The sequence below is a fragment of the Humulus lupulus genome, chromosome 1 (assembly GCF_963169125.1).
Source record: "Humulus lupulus chromosome 1, drHumLupu1.1, whole genome shotgun sequence".
Taxonomy (NCBI): domain Eukaryota; kingdom Viridiplantae; phylum Streptophyta; class Magnoliopsida; order Rosales; family Cannabaceae; genus Humulus; species Humulus lupulus.
The window spans coordinates 100,450,265-100,477,229 of record NC_084793.1 but is presented as its reverse complement, the minus strand read 5'-3'; the positions used below and the strand labels follow the sequence as shown (position 1 = coordinate 100,477,229).

Sequence of the window (26,965 nt, the reverse complement as noted above, 5' to 3'; positions counted from 1 at the left end):
ACTCCCATTTGCGAAGCTTACAGCTCGTGGTTGGGGCCGAGGATCTGGATTTTCAACACGTCTCCGTGGGACGTAGGTATTGGCAAATGGAGGAGGATTTCTCCTACTGTCTCCATAAGCTGGAATGTCCCGTGTAGGACGAGGTGGCATCGAATGTCTTATAGGTGATGGGGGATGCCTTATTGGCAAGGAAATCCTTGTCCCATCAGGGCGAACTAGATTAGCTCGCCTTTGTTCTATCCCATTATTTCTAGCTCTCTGCGCCTGACAATCCGATCGCAACGTAGGAGGGTTTGCTGGAACATTTTGTCTCTGTGAGCCTGTCCCAGCCCCTCCTCGTGGATTGCCATGGGCATTCCTAGGTCCCTGTGAAGAAGGCACTGAACTTGGCGTTGCGGTTCTAACCGATTGACTGGCATGCTGATGACCCCTATGAGGGCCGCTGGGTTGAGCATTCTGGAGATCTCGCCCTGTAGGCATAGAACTTGGGGTGGCAGTTCTGATTGACCGACTTCGTTTGGATCAGTTATTCCTGTGGGACTTGTGAGACCCACTTTTCCTGTTTTTGACATTAACGTCAGTTGCAAGAGGGAGTAACCGAGCCACAACTTCTTCATTGTGCCTATTTTCCTTAGCAAGATGGCTTCTCAATTGCATGTTTTCCAATTCGATGACAGTTAGGTAGTTTGGATTTGGATTCAGTGGCAATGACGCCAAACTCCTAATGTTGCCATGACCCGCCGGTTGTTTCACCATATGTTGCTGGATCTCAGGGCCATGTTCGTTCGAAATAGCGGTATGATGGGCCTCCTGCCCACCAGGCTGTTCTATCTCATTATCGTGCATTGAGCGAGTGAGCACCATGACAAGAATCGACTGGGATCTTGATGAAGCACTAATTTCCCTCTCAATGAAAGCACCAAAGTGCTGATGCGGTTTTTCGCCAACAGTGTATTAAGAAATTATAAGGTAGATTAGTGCTTAATAAACTGTAATGAAAAAGAAATGATTTCACTCAGGAACACAGAAATTTTACGTGGTTCAGTGATTAAAATCCACCTAGTCCACGAGTTTATATTATTGCTATTTCTTTCTCTATTTTGGCAGAGTTTCGGTATTACAAAATTATGGTCCCTCTTCCTGTCCAATAGTCTCAGTATTTATAAGGGAATTCCATGGACATGTTTGGGTAACCGCGTGAGTTAATCACACATTTACATAATTATTACATTTAATACAAATAATTCCCATTTATATTGGGATATGATCTGATCACAAGGTAAATGTACTCCTAATATCTGTGATATTAAATATGAAAGCTTGGTCATAAATATGCGTTAAAGGGATCCCGAGTCTCTGTGGATCCACGGATATGCAATATACTAGAACTACCACGAGCTAGATATCCCCTCCAAGCTCCTGCTTCAACAACTGTTTTAATATTCTAAGCTCGCGCTTCACAGCCTTCGTGTCTGTAGCTCAGGTTAAACCTAGGACGCCTAACACCATGCGTGACCACATGAAACTGGAGTTGTCTACGTGGATAATAAGCAGATATCATTCCCTTGGTTATTTTTTCGTATATTTATTTGCTAGCTGTACTCAAGCTGGGTGAATGAACTTGGGCTAAAATTAGGGTACAACAATTAAAATCAAAGTTATTTTGGCCTTATTTAGAATAAGTTTGACCAATATCAAGCTTAGGGGACAAATTTTTATTGTTTTATAAGCCTTTTCAATATTTTCAGAAACATAGTGACAATCTTTGTATTTTGACAAAACATAGGAAGACTATTTTGGAATAAACTCAAAAAGAACGATGTTGTTTTGTCAAGAAGATTATATTTCATTGGTTTCTTCCTAAGCATTTTCTTAAAAGGAATTCCATTAAAACAAACAGAGAACAACAATGCAGGAATAAATAAGTTTGCACTAACATCAAGACTTACATGGAAAGGAATATTCCCTTTCCAGAAAAAGAAGATGACTTAAAAGATAGCCGTTTTGGCAAAGATGTTTGCAGGGGTATTCCCCCACGCATAACATGCAGAAAAAAAAAAGAATAGTTTAAATACTAATAGTTCTAAAGATATTCATCATAATATTGCCAAATTCACATCGGGAACTTCTACCTTTTTTAGCCACATTCACCATATTAAGGCAATTAGATTCAATCTTAAAGTGGGAAACATTAAGAGTTTTATCGAAATAAACACCAAGAGGCAAAGCTTTTTCTTCTGCAACATTAGCCAAGATCGGGAGTGGGTACCACTCATGAGAAACACCTAACATGAAACCATTATCATCCCGATAGATTGAGCCCAACCTAATGACTTAATTATCTACATCCATAGCTGCATCAATGTTTATTTTTACTCTGCCTCTCTTAGGAGTGCACCATTTAGCACTACTCAAGCCATCTATTATCCTTCACAAGTTATTTGCTTCCCTGAGATAATAATTAAACCCTTCTACTATGAGTAAAGCAAGCAGATTGTTGTCCCCATGAAATAAGGAACTCCTAAGGTTCCAAATCTGCGAACTTATAACAAAAAAATGCTCAAACTCTTGTATTGACACTGTTGTCAGTATTTTCACCAGTTGACACATGACATAAATTAAGAGGCTATTTAAGACTCCTCAGGAGCTTAAGCCCAATTTCTTGTCTTCATCATCACCACGGGAGGAGTGTATCTTACAAGATCATCATTTCCCGAGAACCTAGCCGGGAAGTAAATCTCCAAAGGACTATCAAGCCGCATCCAAATCACCCAAGTGTTAGAGAACCTCCTCCGTATGAGAAGAATAACTATCAGGTGTCAGCTAGAGAGGCGCTCTGGACCATAGAGACCATGTTGTTGATTACGTACAAGTGGTGAAAAGAATGTCTCACAATGCCACCTGACATGGGGAGATGTGCAGCTACCCCCTTGACACTGTTAGGGACACTTTTTCAATAAAGCAATGGGCTAAGCCTCCTCGTATTAAGCCCACTTGAGATACTCTGGGGCCCATCGACTTATTAAATATCAAATGTTTTCATTTATGTAATAACAAACCTCATTAAGAGGGGAATAATTGTAATTAACTCCAATTAATGAGCTTAATATTTCTAGCTACCTATAAATAGGGCTAGGGCACACCATGCAAAGGGATCCCAACATGCAGAGTGAGCATAAACGCTGCCTAAATATCAAGAGAGCATGAGCTTTGCAAATTCTTCTTCCTAAATACAAGTGTCTCGTGGACTAGGGTTAATTAATAACCTGAACCACGTAAAATCTGGTGTTCTTATTCTTCTTTCTTAAGCTCTCCTCTTAATTTGGTAGTTGATGAAAAAGCCAGTCAACATTTTGATGCTTTCATTGAGAGGTTGAAGAAAGAAAAAGTTCAACAATGGTGAACACTCAGAATCAATCGGTAGCAAATGATGACCTCCCAGTCGCAGTGGGAGGAGAACAACTTCGCCACCCTCCAGTGGCATTCTGGAGGTAGCGGTCCATGACGGAGACAATAGGGATGTTGGAGATAGTGAGTCTTCACATTCTACTCAGCTCGAACAACCACCTAAGGTGGTGGCTCTCATGAACCAAATCGCCTCCCAACAGAGAGAAATGGAGGCATAAAAAAGTAATATTGCTTCCATGCAAGAGGTGGTTATCGCCATGAGGGCCATGTTGATAGCCTAAGGACTACATGTGGACCCCTAGGTCGAAATGCCACCAGCACATCCAACTGACGTGCTGCCTGCACAACTAGCAAACATGCTACCTGAATAGCCTATTGATGTGCCACTCAGGTACCTAGCTCGCATGAGGCAAGAAAGAGAAAAAGTCCCTCACAAGCAAAAGAGAGCTCGCCGGGCCTCTTGACATTCCTCTTAGAAGATCCCCAAGCCTGATTTTTCCATGAAGCCCAGGGCATTCCGCCCAGGCGCACTGCAATGAACCGTGCTAGACTGTGGGAAAGAGACCCTTCGCGCCCTAGTAGCCTCAGGGAAACCCAAGGCTGGGAGCCAACATGAGAGAAGTCTCCATGGACCAAGGATGCCATCTCATCTTCTCAGTGAATAATGACTACATAGAGTTTGATGGGGAAACCGAGGAAGGTTGTCACGAGCGCGCACAACTTGACTTGAGAGTCAATCTCAATGCTAGCAAGAACAGAGTCGTGCTCAGGGACCTCCATGGGAGATACCAACAACCGAACCTCCAAGATAACCTGAATGCTCATAGAATAGGTCAGTGTTTGATCATGAGCCATACCTGGCACAAAGTGCCAACAATGATCCTCTTCGGGCAGAGTTGGAGAGTTTGAAGAGAATAATGCTCAAGTTGGCCAAGAGGCAAGGAAATGAATCAAACTCAGAGGAAGAGGATGGAGAACCATGTGATCGGAACATAGTAGAAGACCCATTGCCTAGAGGTTTCAAGATGCTTGACATCATCCCATAAAATGGGACAACAAGCCCTTTCGACCATCTCTCCAAATTTAATCGATTGATGTCTGTCCACCATATCTATGAAGACACTAGATGCCACTGCTTCTCGTTAACCTTGGTGGGAGCTGCTGATGAGTGGTTCAAGAAGCACATGCCAGGTTCCATCCATTCTCGGTCCCAATTGTCCTCCGAGTTCCGAAGACAATTCATAGTGGCAAGGATAGTTAGCTTTGAGGTCAACACTTTAGCTAACATCAAGAAAGGGCCATTCGAGACCCTTTAAGCGTACATCAAGCGCTTCAAGGAGGAAGCTGTGAGTACCAAGAAAGAAGATGATGGCCAGTAGCTTATGGCTTTACAAGCCAACATCCGACTAGGTTCTTCACTATGTGATCACCTACAGATGCGTGGATGCCATAGGCTCGATGACTTCATCCGTCGAGCCCAAGAATACATTCACTGGGAGGATGCCCATATAGGGGCTTTTGGCGGCTCAGTTTCTATCCCAACTTCTACCATGCCTATGACAACCCTGAATTCCTCCCATTTTTCACAGTACACTCCTCCACATACGAGCATGATTAATGCTCCTTAGTACAACTATAGTGCTCCGCAAGTAGGCTATAGTGCCATGCCTACGGGCTACAGAGCATCTCCCCCTGGATTCAATGCTTATCAACCTGCTTTCAGTTTCGAAGCAGCTGCTCCCTCCCAGTCAACGATGCCTAAAGAAGACCCGAGTGGTAGCAGGCGCATGAGCAAGAAAACGAAGAAGTCTCTCGAAGAAAAGTACACAACTCAATACTCTGAGTACACTAAGTAGATTCTCGGGAAAATATGTACTTAGCAACCGAGCAACAAATCCACTATTGGAGGCCTCATCCCATTTGGAGAGAATGGGAGAAGAGGGACGCAACAAAATAATGCAAGTACCACAATGAAATTAGGCACAACACCAATTAATGTAGATAGTTGCGCGATGAGATAGAAAATATCATCAAGCTGGGGCATCTCCGCCAGTACACCCAAGTTGGTGCTCACCCTACACATACTCCGATGAATCTACTCCAGCCCCGGGTGGGGGCACCACCACAGAATCAAGGCCAAGTGGCTACTGCCTCGCAACACATGGTTAATGGCCCACCTCTGATGAACAGGAGAGCGGGGACCATCTCAGGAGGATCTCATCTTGAGGGAATGTTGAGGAGCTCGTAGAATAGATATGTGTAAGCCCTCAATCATGATAGTGAAGTTTGTGCTCTGGTCCAGCTCCCAACACATATGCCTCGTATGACAGACCAAGTCATGACATTCACTGAGGAAGATGCTCGGAGAGTGCATTTCCCCCACTATGATCCTTTAGTAATTGAAACTAAAATTTCTAACAAGATAGTTTCTCAGATCTTGGTAGACAACGAGAGCTCAGTGAACATCCTAGTCAAGCAAGCCTTTGAAAGAATAAGATTAATGACGAGTGACCTCTCACCGTGCACTTCGACCCTGTATGGCTTCTCGGGCGAAGGTTTGATCCCGATGGGACAAATCAAGCTACTAGTGACACTAGGATAGGTGTCTATGCAAGCATTTAAATAGTACACATTCATTGTGGTTGATTTTACCTCCACCTATAACGCCATCCTGGGTCGACCAACCCTGGTGGAGTTCAGAGTATTCACATCTATCAAACACCTATGCATGAAGTTCCCTACAGAAGCAGGAATCAGTGCAGTTCATGAGACTAGAAAGAAGCGTGCCAGTGCTACAATGTATCCCTTAAACATCCACTAATGGTGATTGAGGCAGCAACCCTCAAGCAACATCCTGTAGAGGAGATGGAAGTCTAAGTTGCTATCAAAGAGCAGGAGGAGCCTAATGAGTTGGACCCCATAGTCGGTGATGACATGGCAATAGAGCCCATGCTGGAGTTAGAAGAAGTCATCCTTGATGAAGTGAACCCAGAAAGGAAGCCAAAGGTTTGAAGACACCTAAAGCTGGAGGTCCGAGAAGAAGTAGTGGCTAACCTCCGCGAGAACCAAGATGTGTTCGCATGGTTTCACACGGACATGACGGGGATTGAACCAAATATCATCTGCCACACCTTGAATGTGGATCCCAATGTTGCTCCAGTGTAACAAAAGAGAAGGCTACTTGACCCAACAAGGGCAGAAGAGCTAAAAGCGGAAGTTGATAAGCTTCTCAGAAATGGGTTTATACGAGAGGCCTAATATCATAAGTGGTTGGAAAACCTAGTGCTGGTCCCTAAGCCCAACGAGACTTGGAGGACCTGTATCAACTTTAATGACCTTAATAAGGGCTGCCCTAATGACTGTTTCCCATTGCTGAGAATAGATCAGATGGTGGACGCTACCTACAGATACAAATTGTTGACATTTATGGACGTGATACAGATTTTATTACTTGAAGCGTATGACGTTATCATAGTAATGTTTTGATTAAAAAGGATGTGGAACCACAGAGATTGATTTATTAATTTGCTAATTACTAAACTTTTAAGCCTTTAATTTTAATTAGAGAAATCGAAAATATGAATGTTTAACAAAACAAAATAGATAAAAGAATAAAATAAGAACGATAAACAAATCGAAAATCAGAGAATGGAAACCTAGAATATTAATTTCCCATTTTCAAATTATGAGTCTAAGTTAATAAATTATCCCAATCTATTCCCCTAATTTGTAATTTCAAGAACTGTAATCTAAATCATCTACCTTTCTCAAGTGTGAGTGATTTTATTCTTAATTAATCAACAAGATATCTCTATCCAATATTAATTAATTCATTAAGTACTATGGCTCTCTTAAAGAAACCCATAGAAATCGTGGAATCTCTCAATTTCACACTTGTCCTATGTCATACAATTCTAGATTCAATTTAAGATTACCTCTCTCAAATGTAAAATCCTAAATCTTAATTCAATTCAATGGTGATCAAGCATTAAAAAGATAAGCATTAAACAAAAGAATGCATGAACAAATTAGAGAAACTTCATGGGAATAATATCAAAACTTCAATTCAATAATCTAAAATAGTTCCATCAATATTCTAGAAAATATGTTTAGTTCATGATCACAAACATTACACCAATAGCATTCATGTTCATGACTAAAAAGAAAAGAAAAGTAAGAGAATAAAAACTAGATTAGATGTTCAATTCTGCTGAAATCCTTCTTGTCTGTGCTCTCCAATGTATTCTCCACCTCCAAGATGTTCCAAAAGTCCCTTTAATGAAACTACCCTCAAAACTCTTAAATAAACTCCTAATTTAAGAGCACGGTGCAATGGTGCCACAAAGCAGGCACAATGGCGCCTAAAGCTCTGATTCGAGATGAAATTTTAAGTTCCGACAGCAGTCCAGGTGCAATGGCGCCTCTCAGGTCAGTTTCTAGTAGGCTTGAAGTTACATGTTGGCCATAAAATCATCAATGAAGCTTATTCCTACACACTTTAAAGAATTACATCAAATCCACATAAAACCTTGAAGTAAGCACACCAAGTCAAGATAAAAGAGATATAAATGAGTGCATAAAATAGTCCCTCATCAGGACACGTACTACGGATATAATTAGATTTCCATACATGTTACAGACTAGGAGTACACTAGCTTCCAAACAGATAAGGGCGTATACTGTTTCAAAGTGATGTCATTTGCTGTGAATAATGCAGGGGCCACTTATCATAGGCTAGTGAACAAGATTTTCAAAAGCTAGCTTCGTCGAAACATGGAGTTATATGTAGATGACAAGTTGGTCAAGTCCAAGACCTCTATGGAGCACGTGATAGACTTAGCAGAAGTTTTGTCAGTCCTCTATAGGTTCCGGATGAAGCTGAACTCGCAAAAATGCACATTTGGTATGGCGTCGGGGAAGTTCCTGGGATTTATCATGAGCTCTCGAGGAATCAAAGAAAACTCCAAGAAGATCAAGGCATTGATCAAGATGCCATCCCCCAAGAAGCACAAAGATGTACAAAGCCTGACTGGTCAGATAGTGGCTCTCAACCGTTTTGTATCAAAATCCACTGAAAAGTGCATTCCTTTCTTCAACACCTTTTGAGGAGGTCAACGATTCAAATGGACAGTGGTATGTGAGTAAGATTTCCAATAGCTCAAGGCACACATGGTCAATCATCCGATACTATCAAAGCCGGTAGACGGTGAACCATTGCTCCTCTACCTAGGCGTCACAGAACATGCCATAATTTTCGCATTAATACGCGAGGAAGGCTGCTCCCAGGATCCATTTTATTATGTCAGTAAGAGACTTCTTGGAGTGAAGTCCAGATATTTTCTCATGGAGAAGCTAACCTTTTGTTTGATGATAGTTGTAAGAAATCTTCGACTATACTTCCAAGCACATCCCATCAAAGTGCTCACCAACCATCCCTTGAGACAGGTCCTTCAAAAGACTCCTTAAATGGGCAATCAAACTTAGTCAATTCAACATATCATATCACCTGAGGATCTCCATCAAAGGACAGGCGCTGGAAGACTTTATTGCTGAATTCAGTGGGATAATCGAAGGGCCCGAGGAAACTTCTTCTCTTGGGCCACTATGGAAATTACACGTGGACGAATTGTCCAATGAAAACGGCTCCAGCATAGGACTAATATTGGTATCACCAAATGGGCACATGATTCATAGAACCCTCAGATTTAGATTCAATGTCTCCAACAATGAGGCCGAATATGAAGCACTCCTAGCTGGATTATAAGTTGTTAGAGAGCTTAAAGCGGAGGGACTCAAAATTTACAGTGATTCTCAACTGGTGGTGAACCAAGTCCTCGAGGAGTATCAAGCCCGAGGAACCAAGATGGCAACCTATTTGTCCAAGGCTCAATAAATGCTACATAGCTTTAAGAGATACACCATTTGACAAGTTCCACAAGAAAAAAAATCCAACGCTGATGCTCTGGCCAAGCTAGCTACAGCTAAATATGTGGAGGTGCTCTATGTGGTTGCAATTGACTACTTGGCTTCTTCAAGCATCATTCAACCCGAGGAGATGCAAACAGTCCAATCTCAGGACAGTTGGATAGAGCAAATCATGAATTACCTTCTCTCAGAAAAGCTACCACAGGACAAAAAACTAGCCTGGAAGCTACCATATCAAACTCCTTGGTACATAATCATGGACAACAAATTGTATAGGTGCGGGTACTCGTTGCCACTACTCTGATGTGTGTCTGAGTAGGAAGAAAAACTTTCCCTACGAGAAGTGCATGAACGCTTCTGCGAAGAACACGTAGAGGGGAAAAGTCTCGCTGAGAAAATTTTACGACAATGGTATTTCTTGACCACGATGAACAATGACTCGGTGGCGTATGTCAAGAAATGCAATAAATTCCAAAGATATGGTAAAAGAGTAATGCTAGACACACTCAAATTGAATATACTTTTTACACATAATGATGTGTGTTAAATTTTAACCATAGATAATTTTAAGTGGGGACCGCATCACTTTAAATTGTGTGGTTTAGATTAATTAGACATCATTGTGTGTAAATAGTGTGTGAAATTTGAGTGTGTCCTAATCATTACTGTATGCTAAAATCCCCAGAGCTTCTCCTAATGTACTCACTCAGATGACAAGTCCATGGCCCTTTGAAGTCTGGGGCATTGACTTAATAGGTTTCCTAGTCACGGGAAAGGGAGGAATAAAATATGTGATTATGGCAGTCGACTACTTCACAAAGTGGGTTGAAGCCGAACCTTGCGCTACCATCACCCCCAAGAAAGCACTTGACTTTGTCATTAAAAACATCGTTTGTCGTTACAGGCTCCCAAAGAAGATAGTCTCTGACAATGGTCTACAATTTGATAGTGTTCTGTTCCTTAATTTTTGTGAAAGGCATTGAGTCATCAAGAATTTCTCCTCTGTAGCTCATCTGTAGGCAAACAAATAAGTGGAAGCTGTCAACAAGACGCTTCAGGCCACTTTAAAGAAAAGGTTTGAATAAGTGAAAGACACTTGGCTCGAGGAGTTATCCATAGTACTATGGAGTTATCATACCACTGCTCAAACATCCATATGCCATTCACCCTTCTCCTGGGCCTACGGGTATGAAGCCATGCTCCTAGTTGAAGCAACCATCTCCACGCACTGACGAATGACATATGGCTTGACTATAAATCATACTTTACTTTAGGAATCATTGGTCCTAGTTGAAGAACTTTGAGAAGCTGCTCAACTCTGAGTAGCTTCTTACCAACAAAAGGTTGCCAAATACTTAAATTCTAAAGTGAATGATTGAAAGTTTGAGGTCAGGGATTTGATGTTGCGACGAGTTTTCTTGGCAAAATGAGGCCCAAGTGCTGGAGTGTTGGGCCCAAATTGGTAAGGCACTTACCAAGTGAGAGCATTATCTGTCATGAGACATACAAATTGGCTCGACTAAATAGGGAGTTAATTTTCCACACCTGGAATGTCAAGCAACTCCGCCGGTATTACCAGTAATTCAAGCATCTATGTATATTTGTATTTTATCGTGTATGTAGCCTATGTGCAATTAATGTAAATCGTGTGCTCAAAACACAATAGATGAAATCCAGGTAAAATGCTTGTATTTTTTATTTTTATTTATTTGTTCACTCAAGGATGAACTCGCTCGTAGACCCGGACAAGTAAACGCAGACCTAAGTCTCTAATCACTTGGGGGGCATAAGCAAGGGGCTAGTCATCTTATGAGAATAACTGCTCACTAGGTAAGACTTAGGGAACTCAATAAGAGGAACCTACACAGGGTACCTTAGAGTATCTACTATCACAAAGGCTGGTGAAAGTTATCGAGCCTGGAAGAACTCATCAAGAAGTACATATATGGGGTTCCTTAGAGTAAATCTAGTGCCATAAAACCTAAGTCATATATCCAAAAGTAAGAACGAGAACTTAATTCATTTCCCAAATAAACAAGTTAAGTTCCCGAGGCTGAGATCAAAGACTTGCAAAGTCCTAAGTTTGTCTATTACTTGGGAACAAAGTGGATAAAAGTGAAGGATAAATCAAGTCAATTTTTTTTGGTAACACTCAATTATGTAAGGAAATTGGTAAAACCTTGTATTTTCTAAGTCCAATTTGTGATATTACTAAAAAGTGTACAAAGATATAAAAACTAAGTACAAAATATTTCAAAGAAGGCATGGTAGTAGAGCATAAAAGCCATTAAGACGTGTAAGTACATATAAAATTGCTCGAGGGCCAGAGCATTAAAATTGTCTTTGCCCCAAAAACATGGCTTGCATGCCTATTACTAAAGAAAAATATTACAACTAGTCTTGGCCTCAGGAAATTCTTCTATGTGGTCGACAATGGGATTGGCACCGGAGGATCTGGCAGCGGCAACAACAGTCTAGGCTCGGAGATTCTCCTCAAAGAGTGCCCGAACAGCATTATCATTGCCAGTAAAGCTTAAGTCCATGTCCTGGTTCAAATGTCAGGGCTTATAAAAGGCATCTTCATCAATGTTATCCACCTCTTCGCTCAAGGTGTTCTTCTCTTTAATGAGGGCCTCAACCTTGGAGGTCATGACCCTAATGCGGTCCTCTGCGGCCAGCTTCTTCATGCGCAAAGTGTTAGCCTCCTTCGCGACCTCCTCCTTAGCTGCCCTGGCCATTTCCTTGGACTTCGCCGTCTCCTCAACATCTTTCCCAACCTTCGTAGAAGTGATATCATTTCGCTCTAGGAGTCTTGTCACCAAGTTAGAAGACTCCTTTGATGCCTCTCCAAGCTCCTGAGTTTGGGCCTTCTCCTCCTTGAGATTCGAATGCAGTTGTTTCACCTCCTCAGCAAATGCACTGGACTTTAAGAAACACTCAGGAAGTGAGAAAAAGGCTTACCAACTCTGGCAAAGTCCAGAAGTAGAGTTGGATCTGAATGGATGGGGAAGCTTGTGGTGAAGAAGAAGAAGTGGTCCTTGAAGTCCCGAGCATGGCTCTCATTTTGGTGAGGAGCCTTATAGTGGAACTGGGAATACTTCATTAGGGTGTAGAACCCGTACAAATTGCTTCCCTTCTTCTTCGGATTGGCTCGGAAGCTGTATAAATATAAGATCTCAGCCAGAGAAGGGCAGGCTAGTGGTGGCACTTGTACAAGATGTACAAGCCTGCGAGGATCCTGTAACCATTTGGGATCAGTTGGAAGGGGGCAATCTGTAACGCCCTGGATAACCAAGACCATTACACTGTGTATTTTAAATAGTGATGTACTTGCTAATCAAGTCATTTGGATATAAACGTGTAACTAAGAGTAATTAACAGATTAGGGTTTAAAGGTTTTGATCATAGGAACAATTACTTTCATTTAAGAGTTTAAGTCTATACATGGGATCCCAAAATAAATATTTACAAGTTATTTACAACTCCAAAGGTAATTACTATTATATTATTTTATAATATAATGTAATATTATATTATATTATATTATAATATAATGTTTTAGACTAAATAAGTGTGACAAAGAGTGTCACATATTGTAACATATAATAGAGAGTTACAATATTTAGACATATGAGATATATCCAAATAATGTGATATATTTGGTGTTACAAATTTGTAACTTCCAAATATTACCCTTTATTGTGTAAATTTGGTGTTACACAATATTGAGATGAATTTCATAAAGCCATATGTGAAATGGCTGTTAGAGATATGATTTTAATCCCAATAATGTGTTTTGGGAGTTACAAAATCATTTGGGAGGGTTTGGAACCATTTGGAAAAACAACACATTTTTAAGTGCTGAAAATGGTCAGTGGCCGCGGCCACTAATGTCTCTGGCTGCGGCCACAGGCCAAAACTGACATTTTTTTTCTTCAGTTTTTTCAATCTTTGTTGAACGGCTAAAAAAAACCCAAATAACTCCCAAATCTCATTTTTAATTCCATATTAATCCAATTAAACATTGGTAACAGCCATGAGGGTTGGTGGAATTTGAAATTCAAAGGGTGTCTCTAAACTCTATAAATAGGAGCCTATAGCTCACTTGAAAGACACAACATTTCTATCCATTAGAGGACTTGGCTAGAAACACCTTGAGGCTTGATAGTTCCAGAAAGCATTTCCAAAATTTGAGAGAGATCCCTTAGTGCTTGAGTTAGGGGGAAATAAGCTTTTGGACAAAGGTTTCAAACCTTGTTCAAGTTGGTGATCCCCAACACTCTTCACTTTGGTTGTGTGAGTGAGAGTATCTTATTATTTTGTTCTTGTTATTATTTTCTTCTATTGTTTTTCTTCTTATCATTCTTGTTATATTTACTTGTGTCTTTGCTTAAGAGTTGTAATCTCATCTACATCTTTCTTTCTACTACCTCAAGTTTATTTTTATCTTTTTGTCAAAAGTTGTATTTTCTATTTCATTCCTCCTCTTCTTCTTTCTCTATATTTATTTGTACTTTCAGTCATTGAGTTGTAACCTTATTTAATAAATCTATATTTATTTGTAATATATTGCCTAGAGTTGTAATATTCTTACCTATTTCCATTGAGGCAATCTATTTTTTTCCTAACAATTACAACACAAGTCAGCCTAAGCCACAAAATTAGGGTTTGACTCTAGTCCTCTTGAATCCTCGGCCGTGACGGTCGAGCAGCTGCAAATGTACATGCCGCCCCTAAAGCTCTCTAACTGATGGATGGTCTAGCTTCCCCTTTCCCTTACCTGCACCACATAGCACTCGTGAGTCAATGCTCAACAAGAAAACTAAAATCAATATATTCAAATAAGCAACAAAATATAAATAACAAGCTTAGGAGTAATAACCCTACTCAATCAAACCCATAGTCCAATTTAAATATCCAATGAGTTAAACAAGTGCAGACCGCACTTCTAATTATTTAGGTGGCATTGGGGCTAGACAAGTTCATATTGCACTCCTAGGTTGCCCTAGCCAAAACGGCATGCGTTCTGCACGCTTATTGCCGACTCCGACTCTCTTAGGTCGAGCTTTCAGATCAGGTATAATCAAACATACAGTTTTCCTAAGACATAATCAGATACATCGTATACAAGCATGCCTAATCAAGTAATCATAGGCATAATTATAGTCATATTCATTAATAGGGGCCCGAGTCCTAATTACAACCAGGGTGCAATTTTCTTACCTTGAGTCTCGAGTAGATAGCGTATGGAGATCCCGAGCGCGATCCTTACCCCCGAGCCCTAACAGTATAACCTAGTCACAACATAATAATGGGTAATCATCAAGAACTAAACTAATTAAAAGCTTCAAGATTAATTTCTAGCCTCTGGGACCTCGAATTCTACTAAACCGGGTAGTATAATCCTTCCTGAGCATTTAGGTTTGAGTTCTCGTGCTTATAAACCCCATTTGGCCAAAATCCCCAACTTGAGTCGCGTCGCCCCTCACAAGCACTGCAACTTTCTACAAGTCAGAGAGCCCTCCCCTTATTTTCCTAGACATGCTCCGCGACACTAAGGCGATTTAGAGAACCACCCCTAGCCCCTGAGTTCATGCGGGTCGCGACGCTCCAGGAACAGCGCTGCGGCTCAACCTCACGAACCCAGAAAAGTTAGCGATTTCAGAATTTTCAATCTCTCCCAAAACCCCTCTAAACTCATTTTCCACCCGTAATTGACAACCAAAACTATTCCAGAAATTTAGATACACAAAAGATAACAACCCATATCTCTAAAACTCATCAATTACAACTTAAGGTCCTAAAAACTCAAACCCATCAAAAACATTTAAGAAAATAACAAGGAGAGGACTTATACCATTGAATCCCTCAACAAATTCGAATCCCCATAGCTGCTTGTACTCCTAGCTACCTCCATTCCTCAACCACAACCTCAATTCCAACTCAGATCACCACTAGGTTAAAAGCTTCAAGAATTCCACAGTCACTAGCTTGAGATACTTAGCTTATGCTGAGATAAATCTTAGAAGGAGAGAGAGAGAGGGGGGGGGGGGGGGGGCTAGTGTTATATGTGAATGACTAAACCCTCAGCAAAGGGTTATCCCTTACTCTAATGATGTGGTCAAATGACCAATTTGCCCCTTCACACTCTTAACCTTCAAGGTAACCTCCAAGGGAAATTCGGTCAGTTTGCCACTACTTCCAACTAAACCTCAAATAACATTGTAAATTCTTAATTAACCCTGACATACCAAAATAATCACCAAATAACTTCCCATTACCCGATAAACCCTAACAACGTACTAGATTATTAAAATACCCCTAGGCTCACCCCGAGCCGAGTATTTGACCCTGTTGTAACTTTTTCGCTAACTCGCTCACTAGGATCGCCTCGTGCTGAATATCGTAAATATATCCACATAATAATGTGGTCTCAATCACATAACACATATAATTATAATTATACCCTTAAGGGGTCAAAATTACAAAAATTCCCTTATCAATGAAATCGGGTCCACATGCATATTTAATACACACAAACATGCATAAGTATTCATATCACAATATAACTCATATATGCAACATAATCACACATATATTCAATTAAATTCACATATTAATCCATTTATGCCCTCCCAGCACACTAATCGAGGCACTAAGCCTTATTAGCGAATTAGGATGTTACACAATCCCTACGTACTTAAGAAAGTTGATGAAGTACTGGTGAAGCGAAAGTGTTGCGCTCACCTAGAGGTGTGACTAGCTCCAGGCCCCAAACCCATGGATGTTGTGGTGGGACATCATAGTGTCTCGACAAAGCCACGTGAGATAACTGTCATTGCAAATCTCGTAGTGGGCCTTTATGTGAGCCAAAGTATCAAAGTTTCTCAACTTGGTTGGGATATTCTCCGCCTCGAATCCCGAAGCTTTATACTGGGCCGATTAGTTGGGGATCGGGCCCATGTTGACTTCCTCTTCGGTCAAGATGCGCACACCTAAATGCATTGTCACCGCTAGTGGCCTCTCCACCACCGGAGCTGCCTCCACCAAAGCCAGACGCTCCATAACTTGAGCCTCCTTGACAACTCATTCTTGTTCTCGGGCCATGCTTTGTGTCTCTTGATCAAATCCGTAGAACATGTGATGGTGAAGTTCTCAAGGATTCTCATACATCTAAAACAAAACAAAGCAATTTGTATTATGATCGAAAGAAAAATGTCTAGAACATGAGAGTACCCTAAGACAACTGCTCAGGGATAGAAAGTAAAACGAATTTTTTTCTAGAAAATGAGTGTTCTTGGAGCAACGAAACATTTTCGGAAACACCACCGAAGATTCAAGAACACAGCCAAAGGAGGCTAGAAGCTGGACAATTTCCATAGACAAAACCTATAAAACACACTTCTGGTAAAAGCGTAAAAAGACCACTTATTACTGGTTTTTACACCAGAACGGGCCCGAAAAAGCACAAAAAGAAGTAACATCCTATAATCATAGCATGCTTATCATTACAAACGAAAAACCCAGACACATAATTATCAAGAACAAAATAGAAATTATAAACCTCAGCTAAGATAACTTACTTGATAAGTAACAGAGATATGTGTGAAGACGAGTACGTACATGAATATATCTGGTTTTGTTGACCCAGAAATACTGATACTCTCTCCACTTATCCATATCCAGGGTAAGAAAATTGGGTTTTGGGAATGAATTCTCTAGGGAAAAAGGGTTTTTGATCTTTGAGAAGTTGAAAGAGTTTTTGTAAGTGTAAGGAAAAGTGTGGCAAATGGAAATGAATAAAATATTTAAAACAGCGGCTCCAAACGTGGGTGAAAAGGTAATTAATCCCCAACTGTTGATCACCTATAAGTAGGTACTCGAGAGTGATCCAGCGGTCACAAAAACTAAGGTATTGATCGTACTAAAAATGATGAAAGGACGTCTTGGGTACGGAAAAGACCACTCATTAAATAACATCGATTGATGGCCTCAACAATGGGGAATCGACGCGTGCACTACACCAAAATATACTTTCCATAACACATAATTATAAGTCTTTTGAAAATGTATTATAATATATACTATGTAAAAAAAAGTAATAAAAATAAAATATATAAAAAAAACAAGCCTACTCCCATAACCACCATCGTCTCTTTCTCCTTCTCCTTCTCGTCTTTTTTCTCTTCCCTTCGCCCTAGCCACCACTCCCATAACCACCATCATCCTCAGCTCCGACCACCTAACCACCATCCTCACAACCCTTTTTCTCTAAGTCAAGCTCCAAATCTCAGGCACCCGTGAACCCAACCCCCGAACCAAGTGACCCTAGGTGCGAGCCCACCTCTGCATGCCTTCGACCCAGTGCGACTTCCATTCGCGGGCCACCACCCGCAGTGATTCTGCACCTGTTCTGCTGTAGAGCCCCGAGTGTGCACCAAGCAAGGGCCTAGATTCCACAAGCCCAGGCGCGCCTCCCCTTAATGTGAGGCCAGGTGTGTCTTCAAGAAAACTCCTGCATCGAGAGCTCCATCGCACCCAGAAAAAAATCGGCCCCGACCCCAGCTTCGTGAGCTCCTGGTTAAGCAACACCACAATCCGAGCCCCAATTTCGTTCCACCACTACCGAGTCCCAATTTCTTTCATCCACTAATGAAGAGACCATTTCAAGGTTATTCCGATCTTTTAACACACTCTATGATCGAATAATTAATTCGTGATTATGAATGAAATTCTGGTCTGGTTTCTAATTTGCTAGTTAGTTTTTTTATTGCGGTGATAGTATGGCTGCTGAGATTAAGTCTAACGGGTGGAGTCTCAGAAACTAGGCGATAAGCGGGGTCTCCTCTCTCTCTGGCTGTACCATGGTTCTCCTTTGCTACTCTTTCTTCTTGGGACACTCACAATGACATGTAATGCAATAACTTACCTACTTAGTTTAGAGCTATTGTTTCTGATTTACTTTACGTTATACTAAATTTCATTTTTGGGACTGATTCATAGAGATGACCCAGTTGCTAAATATGACCTGATTGTATTAGTATTTCCATGAATTGTTATCATTTATTGTTGAATTTATTTTCAGGGAACTTAAGTTTCATGAAGTGAACAATTCTATAGTAGAAGCTACTGTTTAGAATCATTATGAAATAATGTTCATTCAAATTTAATGTCAAGTCATAACTACCTCTATTATACGCATTGTTTTATGACTTAGTGTTTTTTTTTTTGTTCATTATATTTGTTTTGGCAGTGCAGAAATGAAGGACCCAATCATTTTTTAAGCGGGTAAGCTTAATCTTTTACTTTTCTGCCTTCTTGTCCAATTCGATATGCTGGTATATGGTATATGGCTTTTGTTTAAACTATATGGTGCTGAAACTCTTTATTATGGTGGCATGGGATCATCTTTGTCAATTTGTTTGTGTGTGCTCTTTATGTTAACCATGTTTTGCCTACTTTTTAAATCTATAGTGTATAACATTTTGAATTTAATGCTTCTGTTTTGCTTGGCAATACTTCTATTTCTTGCATGTGTATATACTTGTTGAATTTGTTTAATTTTTGGTCTCTTGAAACTTTCAGTGAGCAAAGAAAGCTGCTTTTGTTTCTTCTTTATATCTCTTACCAAATTAGTTTCTTTATTCATATTTTTCTTTTCTAACTCATATATTATACTGTCGGGTAGTTGATATGAGCACATGTTTGGATAAAGTTTTGTATATGTAATTTTAATCTAATAGAATCAATATATATATGTAAATCTTCTGTCACGTGATTAAAATAATGCATGGCATTTATAATAGATATGATTCTTTTATAATATATATCATTATGGTAAAGTATATATTTTGATTTTGTATCTGAATTTTATTCATTGTTGAAGCTTTATTTGACCCAAAGGATTATTGTGAAAAGAAGTACTAATTTGTGTCTTGAATTTATTTGATGAAAGGTACCTCTGAGATACAATTATATTTAATTGATGATCTTGTATAGTTTGAGATGTATTTAAGTATTATTGTTTGATTTAATTATTGATCATCTTTTTAGTATAGAAGATGGCACACAACCTGTTTGATAAAAGTGCTCATATAATTTTTGAATTTTATAGTATAGGTTTTTATTGAATAAATGCTGATTGCTAGGACTTGAGATGATGATAAGTTATATGTGATAATTCAAAAAGCAAGATTAATACAAAATATTGATTTTGAAGTGAGTATAAGATATGAATAGATTAAATACCATATTTTGCTTGATTAAGTTTGCCTTAGAAAGAATCAATTTTCATTATTCCTAGATCAATTGCTCTTAGTTGTGATGTATGGACATTAATTCCTATAGAAATAATTTTAGAACTTCTTTTGGTAAACTTTCTTGTATTAAGAGCCTAATACTTGATATATATAAAATTGATGTTTATAAATATATATTTATTGTTGTGAATCTAAAAAAGATGGTATCGCCTCTGTTTTGAACAAATTGTGATATTTTGATGATATTGTAAAATAAATTATATATATAAATTATGATGATGTTGTAAAATTTAAAATTTGAGAGGCCACCAGTACAAAAAAAAAAGAATAGATTTTGATAATATTTTTAGTAAGAAAAAGAATATGATATTGGACACTTATTTAGCAACTGAACATTATATCATATTCTTGGACACTTACTCTCTCGAGATAAGCTTGTTCACTGGCATATGAGTATTGATTCTTTACTGTGTCCGGTTTGTGAGTTGGACCAGGAAACTCATGAAAATCTCTGTTTTTTAATTGTCTTTTTTCTCAGCAAGTTAGATCAAAAGTTGCTTTTTTGCTGGGAAATGATATTTGGTCGGTTATGTATGAAGCTTGGTCCACTTGGATGATCGGGAGACCTAAAGGTCTTAAGCAAAAAATAGCAGCAGCAGCATTGGCTGCTTCAGGTTATGTGATATGGTGGAATCGTAATACTTGTTTGTTCAGATTTTATTCTATGACAGTTGATAGTATAGATCACTTGATCAAGTATTGTTTGAAAGCTAGAATTTTAAGACTTCCTAGGACAAAGTTTGGGAAAAAAGATTTAGCTTTTGTTGAGAAAATTATTTTTAATAAATCAGATATATTTTTATTTGTAGCTATGATATATGAATGAACTTTATTAGGTTACCATAATAATTATGATCATGCAATAGTGCACATCCACGCAACTTATAAAAGACATTAAAAGTGAAATTGAACGCGATTCCACTTAACTGGTATTGTTGTTAATGTATAGTTTAAGGCTTTTGGCTCAATACATCATATGTACATGTGTGTGTACGTATATATACATATTTATATAATTGTACTCTTTCAAGTTCATGAAGAAATCTTTTCATTGGTGTCCAGGTTTCACCTTCCCATTGCATACCATGGGCGAGCATCATCTGTTGTAATCTCTGGAATGGACATTATTCGACCGAGGTTAGGACTTATGTTTACTATTTTCTCCTTCTTTATTTAAGACTTTGTTATTCTTGTTTGGTAACTGGAAAAAAAGAGGTACAGGGAAAAACATGGACAAAAATTGAACTAAAATTTATGACAGGTTTATGACAAAGAAAATTTTCACATCCAGGCAACTTATAAAAGACATATGTATTGTGACTTTTAGATATTTGGTTGCAATTGAGACAAAGAAAATTCTTGAGATGGAAGGAGTTCGAAATCCATTGCCTCCTTCATTGCACAACTTTTATGTATTGATTGAAACGACAGGCAGTAGCGAGTCTTCTGACAAGTATTGTCCTTTACTTTCTTTTTCCACTTTTCTTCTCTTTATTTATTTTACAGTCTTATGAAATAACTTTCCATAACATCCTTCTCGGTGCAATGTTTTCTCTTAAAAAAAATGTTATTTTCCCCCTAAATTCCTTTACAACAGATGGCATGTCCATACTAATAAGACTTTACTGTCACGTTTGGGCATATCCAGAGAAAAACTTGAAGCTTTCTTAATTCATGCAATGGAAGTTGGCTTTGTTTCTGATGTTGCTCTAGCAAAAGACATTAACCAAGCATTATCGTTTTGGTGTTTACGTGAGGTATCATTTTGCCTTCAGGTTATCAATAGTGATTATAATATTGGTTGATCATTGCCTTGTTTTTAACATTTGTTTAGTTAGATAGAAAGTATTAGTTCCAATAGCCATGATTCATTCTCAATTACACAGAAATTTGGAAATAAGATTACAACAGAAAGATTGCAGGATGTTCCTTTGAGATACCAGTTTTGCTTTTATCTAATGATAGCTTGGTTCTGCCTTATCCTGGAGAACGAGTTACTATTTTCTTATAATGTGGGTAAGCTATTTTGGAGAATGAGTCCCAGATGAGTTACTATGCTAGTATATTTCTTCTATTTATATTGAGTATTTTTTGGTCTTCTTTTTAGTCAATATTATATGGGTTAGTTTTAATTTGTTGGTTGTTTCATTGCATTGACTATCAGATGAAGTCCATGGCTGGCACCCAAGCTTAGCCTTGGCCCCAGAAGTTGAAGAAGAAAGCTTAGAACTTTTTGTTCATTTCAAGTAAGTAAATAAGCTTCTTTTCCAAACTCTTTTCCTTTAGAACTCAAATTTTGTATATAATATAGATTTAGCATTTGCCTATGTTTTTGTCTTAGTTCTGAGTTTTCTGTTTTTGGATGATGATAGAAAATTGGCTGAGAATTCTGAACTTTCCATTTGCTATAGAACTCACTTTTTGTATATATATTTATATATTGGCTGAGATTTCTGAACATTCCATTTACTTTTGGTTCGAGTCATAGATCTATGATATATAAAGTTATAAAGGGTTATCGATTGTAAGAACAAATCTGAGTTTATAACCATTTCTTATATATAGATGATTATATATCTAGGTAGGTCAGGTGTTAATTAGTTTTCCACTAAATAAATGCAAGACTTGATTCTTCTTCTAGTAGGGTGGGTAGTATTACCTCAGATGTCTCATCAGCTGCCAAGAGTCAATTCCCAGACCTCAGAGGTTTTTGCCACTCTTTTTTACTTCCTACATTCACTATTATACCTTTTGTTTCAAGATTTAGAGTCTTGAGATGCCTAAACTTATTATGAATCCCAATACCAAGAGTCTATGTGTATATACATATCAGCATATTGATAGATATAACAATAAAAATAAGCTACTAATATTACCAACTATTATTGATGGTGATACTCTGAGCTTTTCAGGTGAAACCAACAGAAATTCTCTTGAAGCCATGGCGAGTCCTTTGTATATTTATACTCATACATATTCCATTAATCTTCTTATTAATATAAACTAATATGTGTTAATAATTTTGCACTTTGACTCAACTGGCCATCCCTTCAACATTTCCAGGTTGTTATGGAGGGTTGTCCTGTTTTCTGATCTAGTACATGTTTGGTTTTCAGGTTGTACAATTATTTTAGTTAATGCTATGCTCTCAGACTTCAGAATTTGTTTGCTTGCTGTTTTTTTATTTTGGTGGTTTGTTTTCTGATTATTGTCTTGAATAATGATTTTCAGATTTAAAAAAAAAAAAATCAAGTGTATGGTTGCTTAGTACTTTTTTCTAATACTAAGAGTCTAAGACATCTTCTTTTTGTCTTCAGTACCCTCCTGCAATAGATATTTGGAGCATAGGATGTATTTGCTGAAATGCTTACAGGAAAACCACTGTTTTGTTGGGAAAATGTGATACACCAATTGGATCTCATGACTGATTTGCTTGGCTGCAACTAGAGACATGATAATTGGTGGTACTATCAATTTTCTGGTTCTTCTTACTTTTTCGATTAAGTTGATTTGTGTGGTCTAAAGTTATTGCTTGTTTTATTGAATTAGTCTTAGATGTGTACACTTAAATATAGAGCTCACCACAAGATTAAGAAGATCTTATCTGAATGTACGACCTTATGAAATATTTTTGAGATTTAATGCTAGACTTGTCTAATTTTTGCAAACCCATTTCTTCTTATAAGTTAAATCACTATACTTGTTGATGAAATAAGTAGTCAAAAATGTCAGATTCATAGTCTTGAGTACTGGATTCTTAACATTTACTTGGCCAGGTAGTCTCTTGGCCATTTCCTTTATCTATATCCTATCTTGATAGAAATATTTTCATATATAATCAACTAACATCATGAAACATTCATATTAGTTGCTCCTTTGTTTTTGTATAATTGTTGAATGTACAAAAGTAGAGAAAATATTTTGCGCTCTCTCTCTCTCTCTCTCTCTCTCACAGAGTCTATCAACTCTCTCCATCACGGCTGCTTTGAAATCAATTATCTCTCTCTCATAGCTAAAGCAAGACCCAGGTAACTCATGAAGTAGTTAGTCTCTTGTGTAGTTTTTTTTTCCTTTCAGATTTCAAATTAATATCGAGAAAGTATTTTGAATTTAATCAATATATATTTATATACATATATTTGTTTCTGATTGAGATAATATAGAGAGAAAATGAGATTTGAGAGAGATAATACATATATTTATATCGAAGGGGTTGTGCATATTCTTGAATTGATGCTAAATGAATTGAGACTGTTCGCAGGGGCTATAATTTAATTACGCTTGTTCTCTTACTTTTAATTTCATTTCTTATCCTTTGTGGGTTTAGCTTCTATAAATATATATGTACATCTTTGTGCCTATTGATTGTTTATAGTCTGATTACTTTGAAGAAATAAGAATTTCTATTTAATGACACATTTGGTATGCATATTGTTATTAGCTTGTTGTTGTCTCGTCTATTTGGGAGTATTTCATGGCAAAAATTGCATGTATAGACACTGTGAGATTGATAGACTTAACTGGTTGTGAGTTTAGGCACCTAAGGATGGCTTGAACTAGTTGGCTAAAAGCTAATTTAATCACAGTTATGCCCAGCTAGCTGTTGGTTACCAATTCTCTCTTTTATTTTGTTTATGTTTTTCTATATGTTTGTGTGAATATAGTGGTTTGATCTGAAAGATTTTTTGTCTTATTTTGTGTTTGATTTTTGGTATCTAGCTTTTGATTATTCTTAGTTTGATTTTGACTTTGGTTCTGCTTTCTTTGTACGGAGTTTAAAAGGCTTTTAGAGCTCATTTAGAGCATTTACTAGTACTGAGGAGACCTATTTTATGCTTATACCACTTCTTTTGAGTGATTAAAACTATCTAGAAATGCATCACTCTTAAAAAGTAAGCAGTGTGAGTACAATATGTAAGCAGGGAAAATGTTCTCTGTTGGTCTTTTGGAGGAAAAGTGTAGAGAAATGTTATAATATGAGGTATTATTGCTAAATAATGAGATATGCTCTATGAAGGTTAATCAATGTGATGCGTTAACAGTGACTGGTCCATTTTGGTGGAAATTATATTAAATGGTTAATTGGCCCTGTTAAAGCTCTGTTACATTATTGTGATGAAGCTTTTGATGAATTATATTGTTTTTATGTCTGGCCACCCGACTTTAGAAAGTTTCACTCACATTTCACTGAATTTTACTTCTACAAGAGCTGTTGCTGTTCTTTTACTTTTAGCTGTTGCTTTTCTTTGTGTGTACGAACTTTGTGCTGTGTATGTTACAGCTGGTTCAGCAATTTCCTTAGCAATTAACCTGCTCTTTACTCTATGACTCACTCATGTTTTAACTTTTAATTTCAAAGAACTAAATCAGACTTAGTTTATCAATTTAACATTGAATGTTGTTGTATTATGTTGCGTTGCAGTCTGCAATGAAGACACAGAGTGTGTTGGTTTTGCTAGAATTGGAAGTGAAGATCAGATCATTGTGGCTGGTACAATGAAGCAACTTCAATTGCATGTTTTTTTCCTATCAAATAGTACTGTAGGAGTGTGCAACTACTCAAATTTTGACATGTTATTATGTAAAAAATTAAACTCTTCAATATTTTGTGCTGAAAGTAGTAACTTTTCAATATGTTGAATATTTAAGAATACTTGAATACATAAAGAACATTTTGTTGTTGATGACAGTGTTGAATGTTTTAAACTAATTTGTGGATTGTTAATACAATGTTGAATGTTTTTACTTTTTGTTATTTGAAAATCAAGTTCATTTGATGATGCTAGTATATATTAGAAAATTAATTTTAATTATATAAATAAAAAATAAAAATATAATAGAATAAATTAGTGTTATATAAATGAATATATAATGAGAATTTAAACTTATCTAAATATTAAAATAATACGAAAAATGTGTTATAATATCTATTACAATAACACTTTTTATAAGTAAAGAATTTTGTTACGAAACTTTATTATATAACACAAAAAATGTGTTATACTAAAGTGTAGTATAACACAAAAAATGTGTTATACTAAAGTGTGGTATAACACAAATTTATAAGTATTGAAATGTGTTATATAATCGACTATAAATAATATAATTAAACACTTATCTATTTATTAAAATAACACAGAAAGTGTGTTATCATTGATAGTATAATAACACATCTGTATAACAATGATAAAATGTTATGTAAAGTACCCTGACCTACGATAACATAGTCGGTCTTAACACATCAAAAGTGTTATGGTATGTTTTGATAACACATTTTTGGTGTTATTAAAAGCATTTTTTCTTGTAGTGGTGGCACCCCTATTTTTGAAAACATCAGTGCTTGACACCCAGTGGTCACAACCCGAGGATGAATTCTTGAGAAGACGACATTTATTTTATCTAAGTTTCCACTATTCCTGAGGACGAGTGAAGACTTGGGGAAAAATGTTATCCGTGTTTTCACCAGTCGACACATGACATAAATTAAGAGGCTATTTAAGGCTGATCGGGAGCTTAAGCCTAGTTTCTTGTCGCTATCACTACCACGGAGGACTGTATCTTATGAGATCATTACCCAAGTGTTAGAGAACCTCTGGAGGAGGAGAAGAATAGCTGCTAAGTGTTAGCCAGGGAGGTGCTCTGGACCACAGACAGCTGTTTGACACCCAGTGGCCACAAAGATCGTGTTGTTGATTCTGTACAAGCGGCAAAAATGATGTCTCACTACACCATCTGACATGGGGAGACGTGCAACTACCCACTAACACTGTCAGGGACGCTTTTCCAATAAAACAGTGGACTGAGCATTCTCGTATTGGGTCCACTTGAGATACGATGGGGCCCATCATCTTATTAAATACGAAATGTTTTCATTTATATAATACACAAACCTTATTAAGAGGGGAGTAATTGTAATCAACTCCAATTAATGAGGTTAATCTTCCTAGCCACCTATAAATAGGGCTAGGGCACACCATGCAAAGGGATCCCAACATTCAAAGTGAGCATATACGCTGCCTGAATATCAAGAGAACTTGAACTTTGCAGGTTCTTCTTCCTAAATACAAATGACCCGTAGACTAGGGTTAATTAATAAACTGAACCACGTAAAATCTGGTGTTCTTATTCTTCTTTCTTAAGCTTTCCTCTTAATTTAGTAGTTGATGAAAAAGTCAGTCAATAGACACCATCCTTGACACTTGAAATAAGTAGTCAAAAGGATCCCAACAATCTCGAATTTTAATTCTATCAAAGTAACAATAATTCTTCCAGATGGGCTTCACTGAGAAGTAGTTACACAAACGTGACACACC

The 26,965-nt window shown here is 37.9% G+C and overlaps 1 protein-coding gene and 1 long non-coding RNA gene across 2 annotated transcripts; both read left to right on the top strand.

The window, feature by feature from the left end:
• Nucleotides 1–18,200: 18,200 nt before the first annotated feature.
• Nucleotides 18,201–18,724, top strand: LOC133815053 (uncharacterized). Its single transcript, XR_009884808.1, has 2 exons — nt 18,201–18,245; nt 18,587–18,724. It is a non-coding gene; the product is annotated as an uncharacterized LOC133815053 (long non-coding RNA).
• A 1,780-nt stretch (nt 18,725–20,504) lies between these two features.
• On the top strand, nt 20,505–22,018 carry LOC133818819 (uncharacterized). The gene is made up of 6 exons (XM_062251891.1): nt 20,505–20,789; nt 20,914–21,105; nt 21,301–21,409; nt 21,539–21,668; nt 21,817–21,898; nt 21,994–22,018. Exons 1-6 carry the CDS (start codon nt 20,629–20,631, stop codon nt 22,016–22,018), a joined length of 699 nt encoding a protein of 232 aa, XP_062107875.1. The 5' UTR covers nt 20,505–20,628.
• The last annotated feature ends 4,947 nt before the right edge of the window (nt 22,019–26,965 follow it).

Coding starts and splice junctions, on each gene's coding strand:
- LOC133818819 (XM_062251891.1), top strand. CDS start 20,629: ATGTACATGTGTGTGTACGTATATATACATATTTATATAATTGTACTC. Junction 20,790..20,913: donor ATGGACATTATTCGACCGAG/GTTAGGACTTAT, acceptor AATTTATGACAG/GTTTATGACAAAGAAAATTT. Junction 21,899..21,993: donor GAACTTTTTGTTCATTTCAA/GTAAGTAAATAA, acceptor TTTTTGTCTTAG/TTCTGAGTTTTCTGTTTTTG.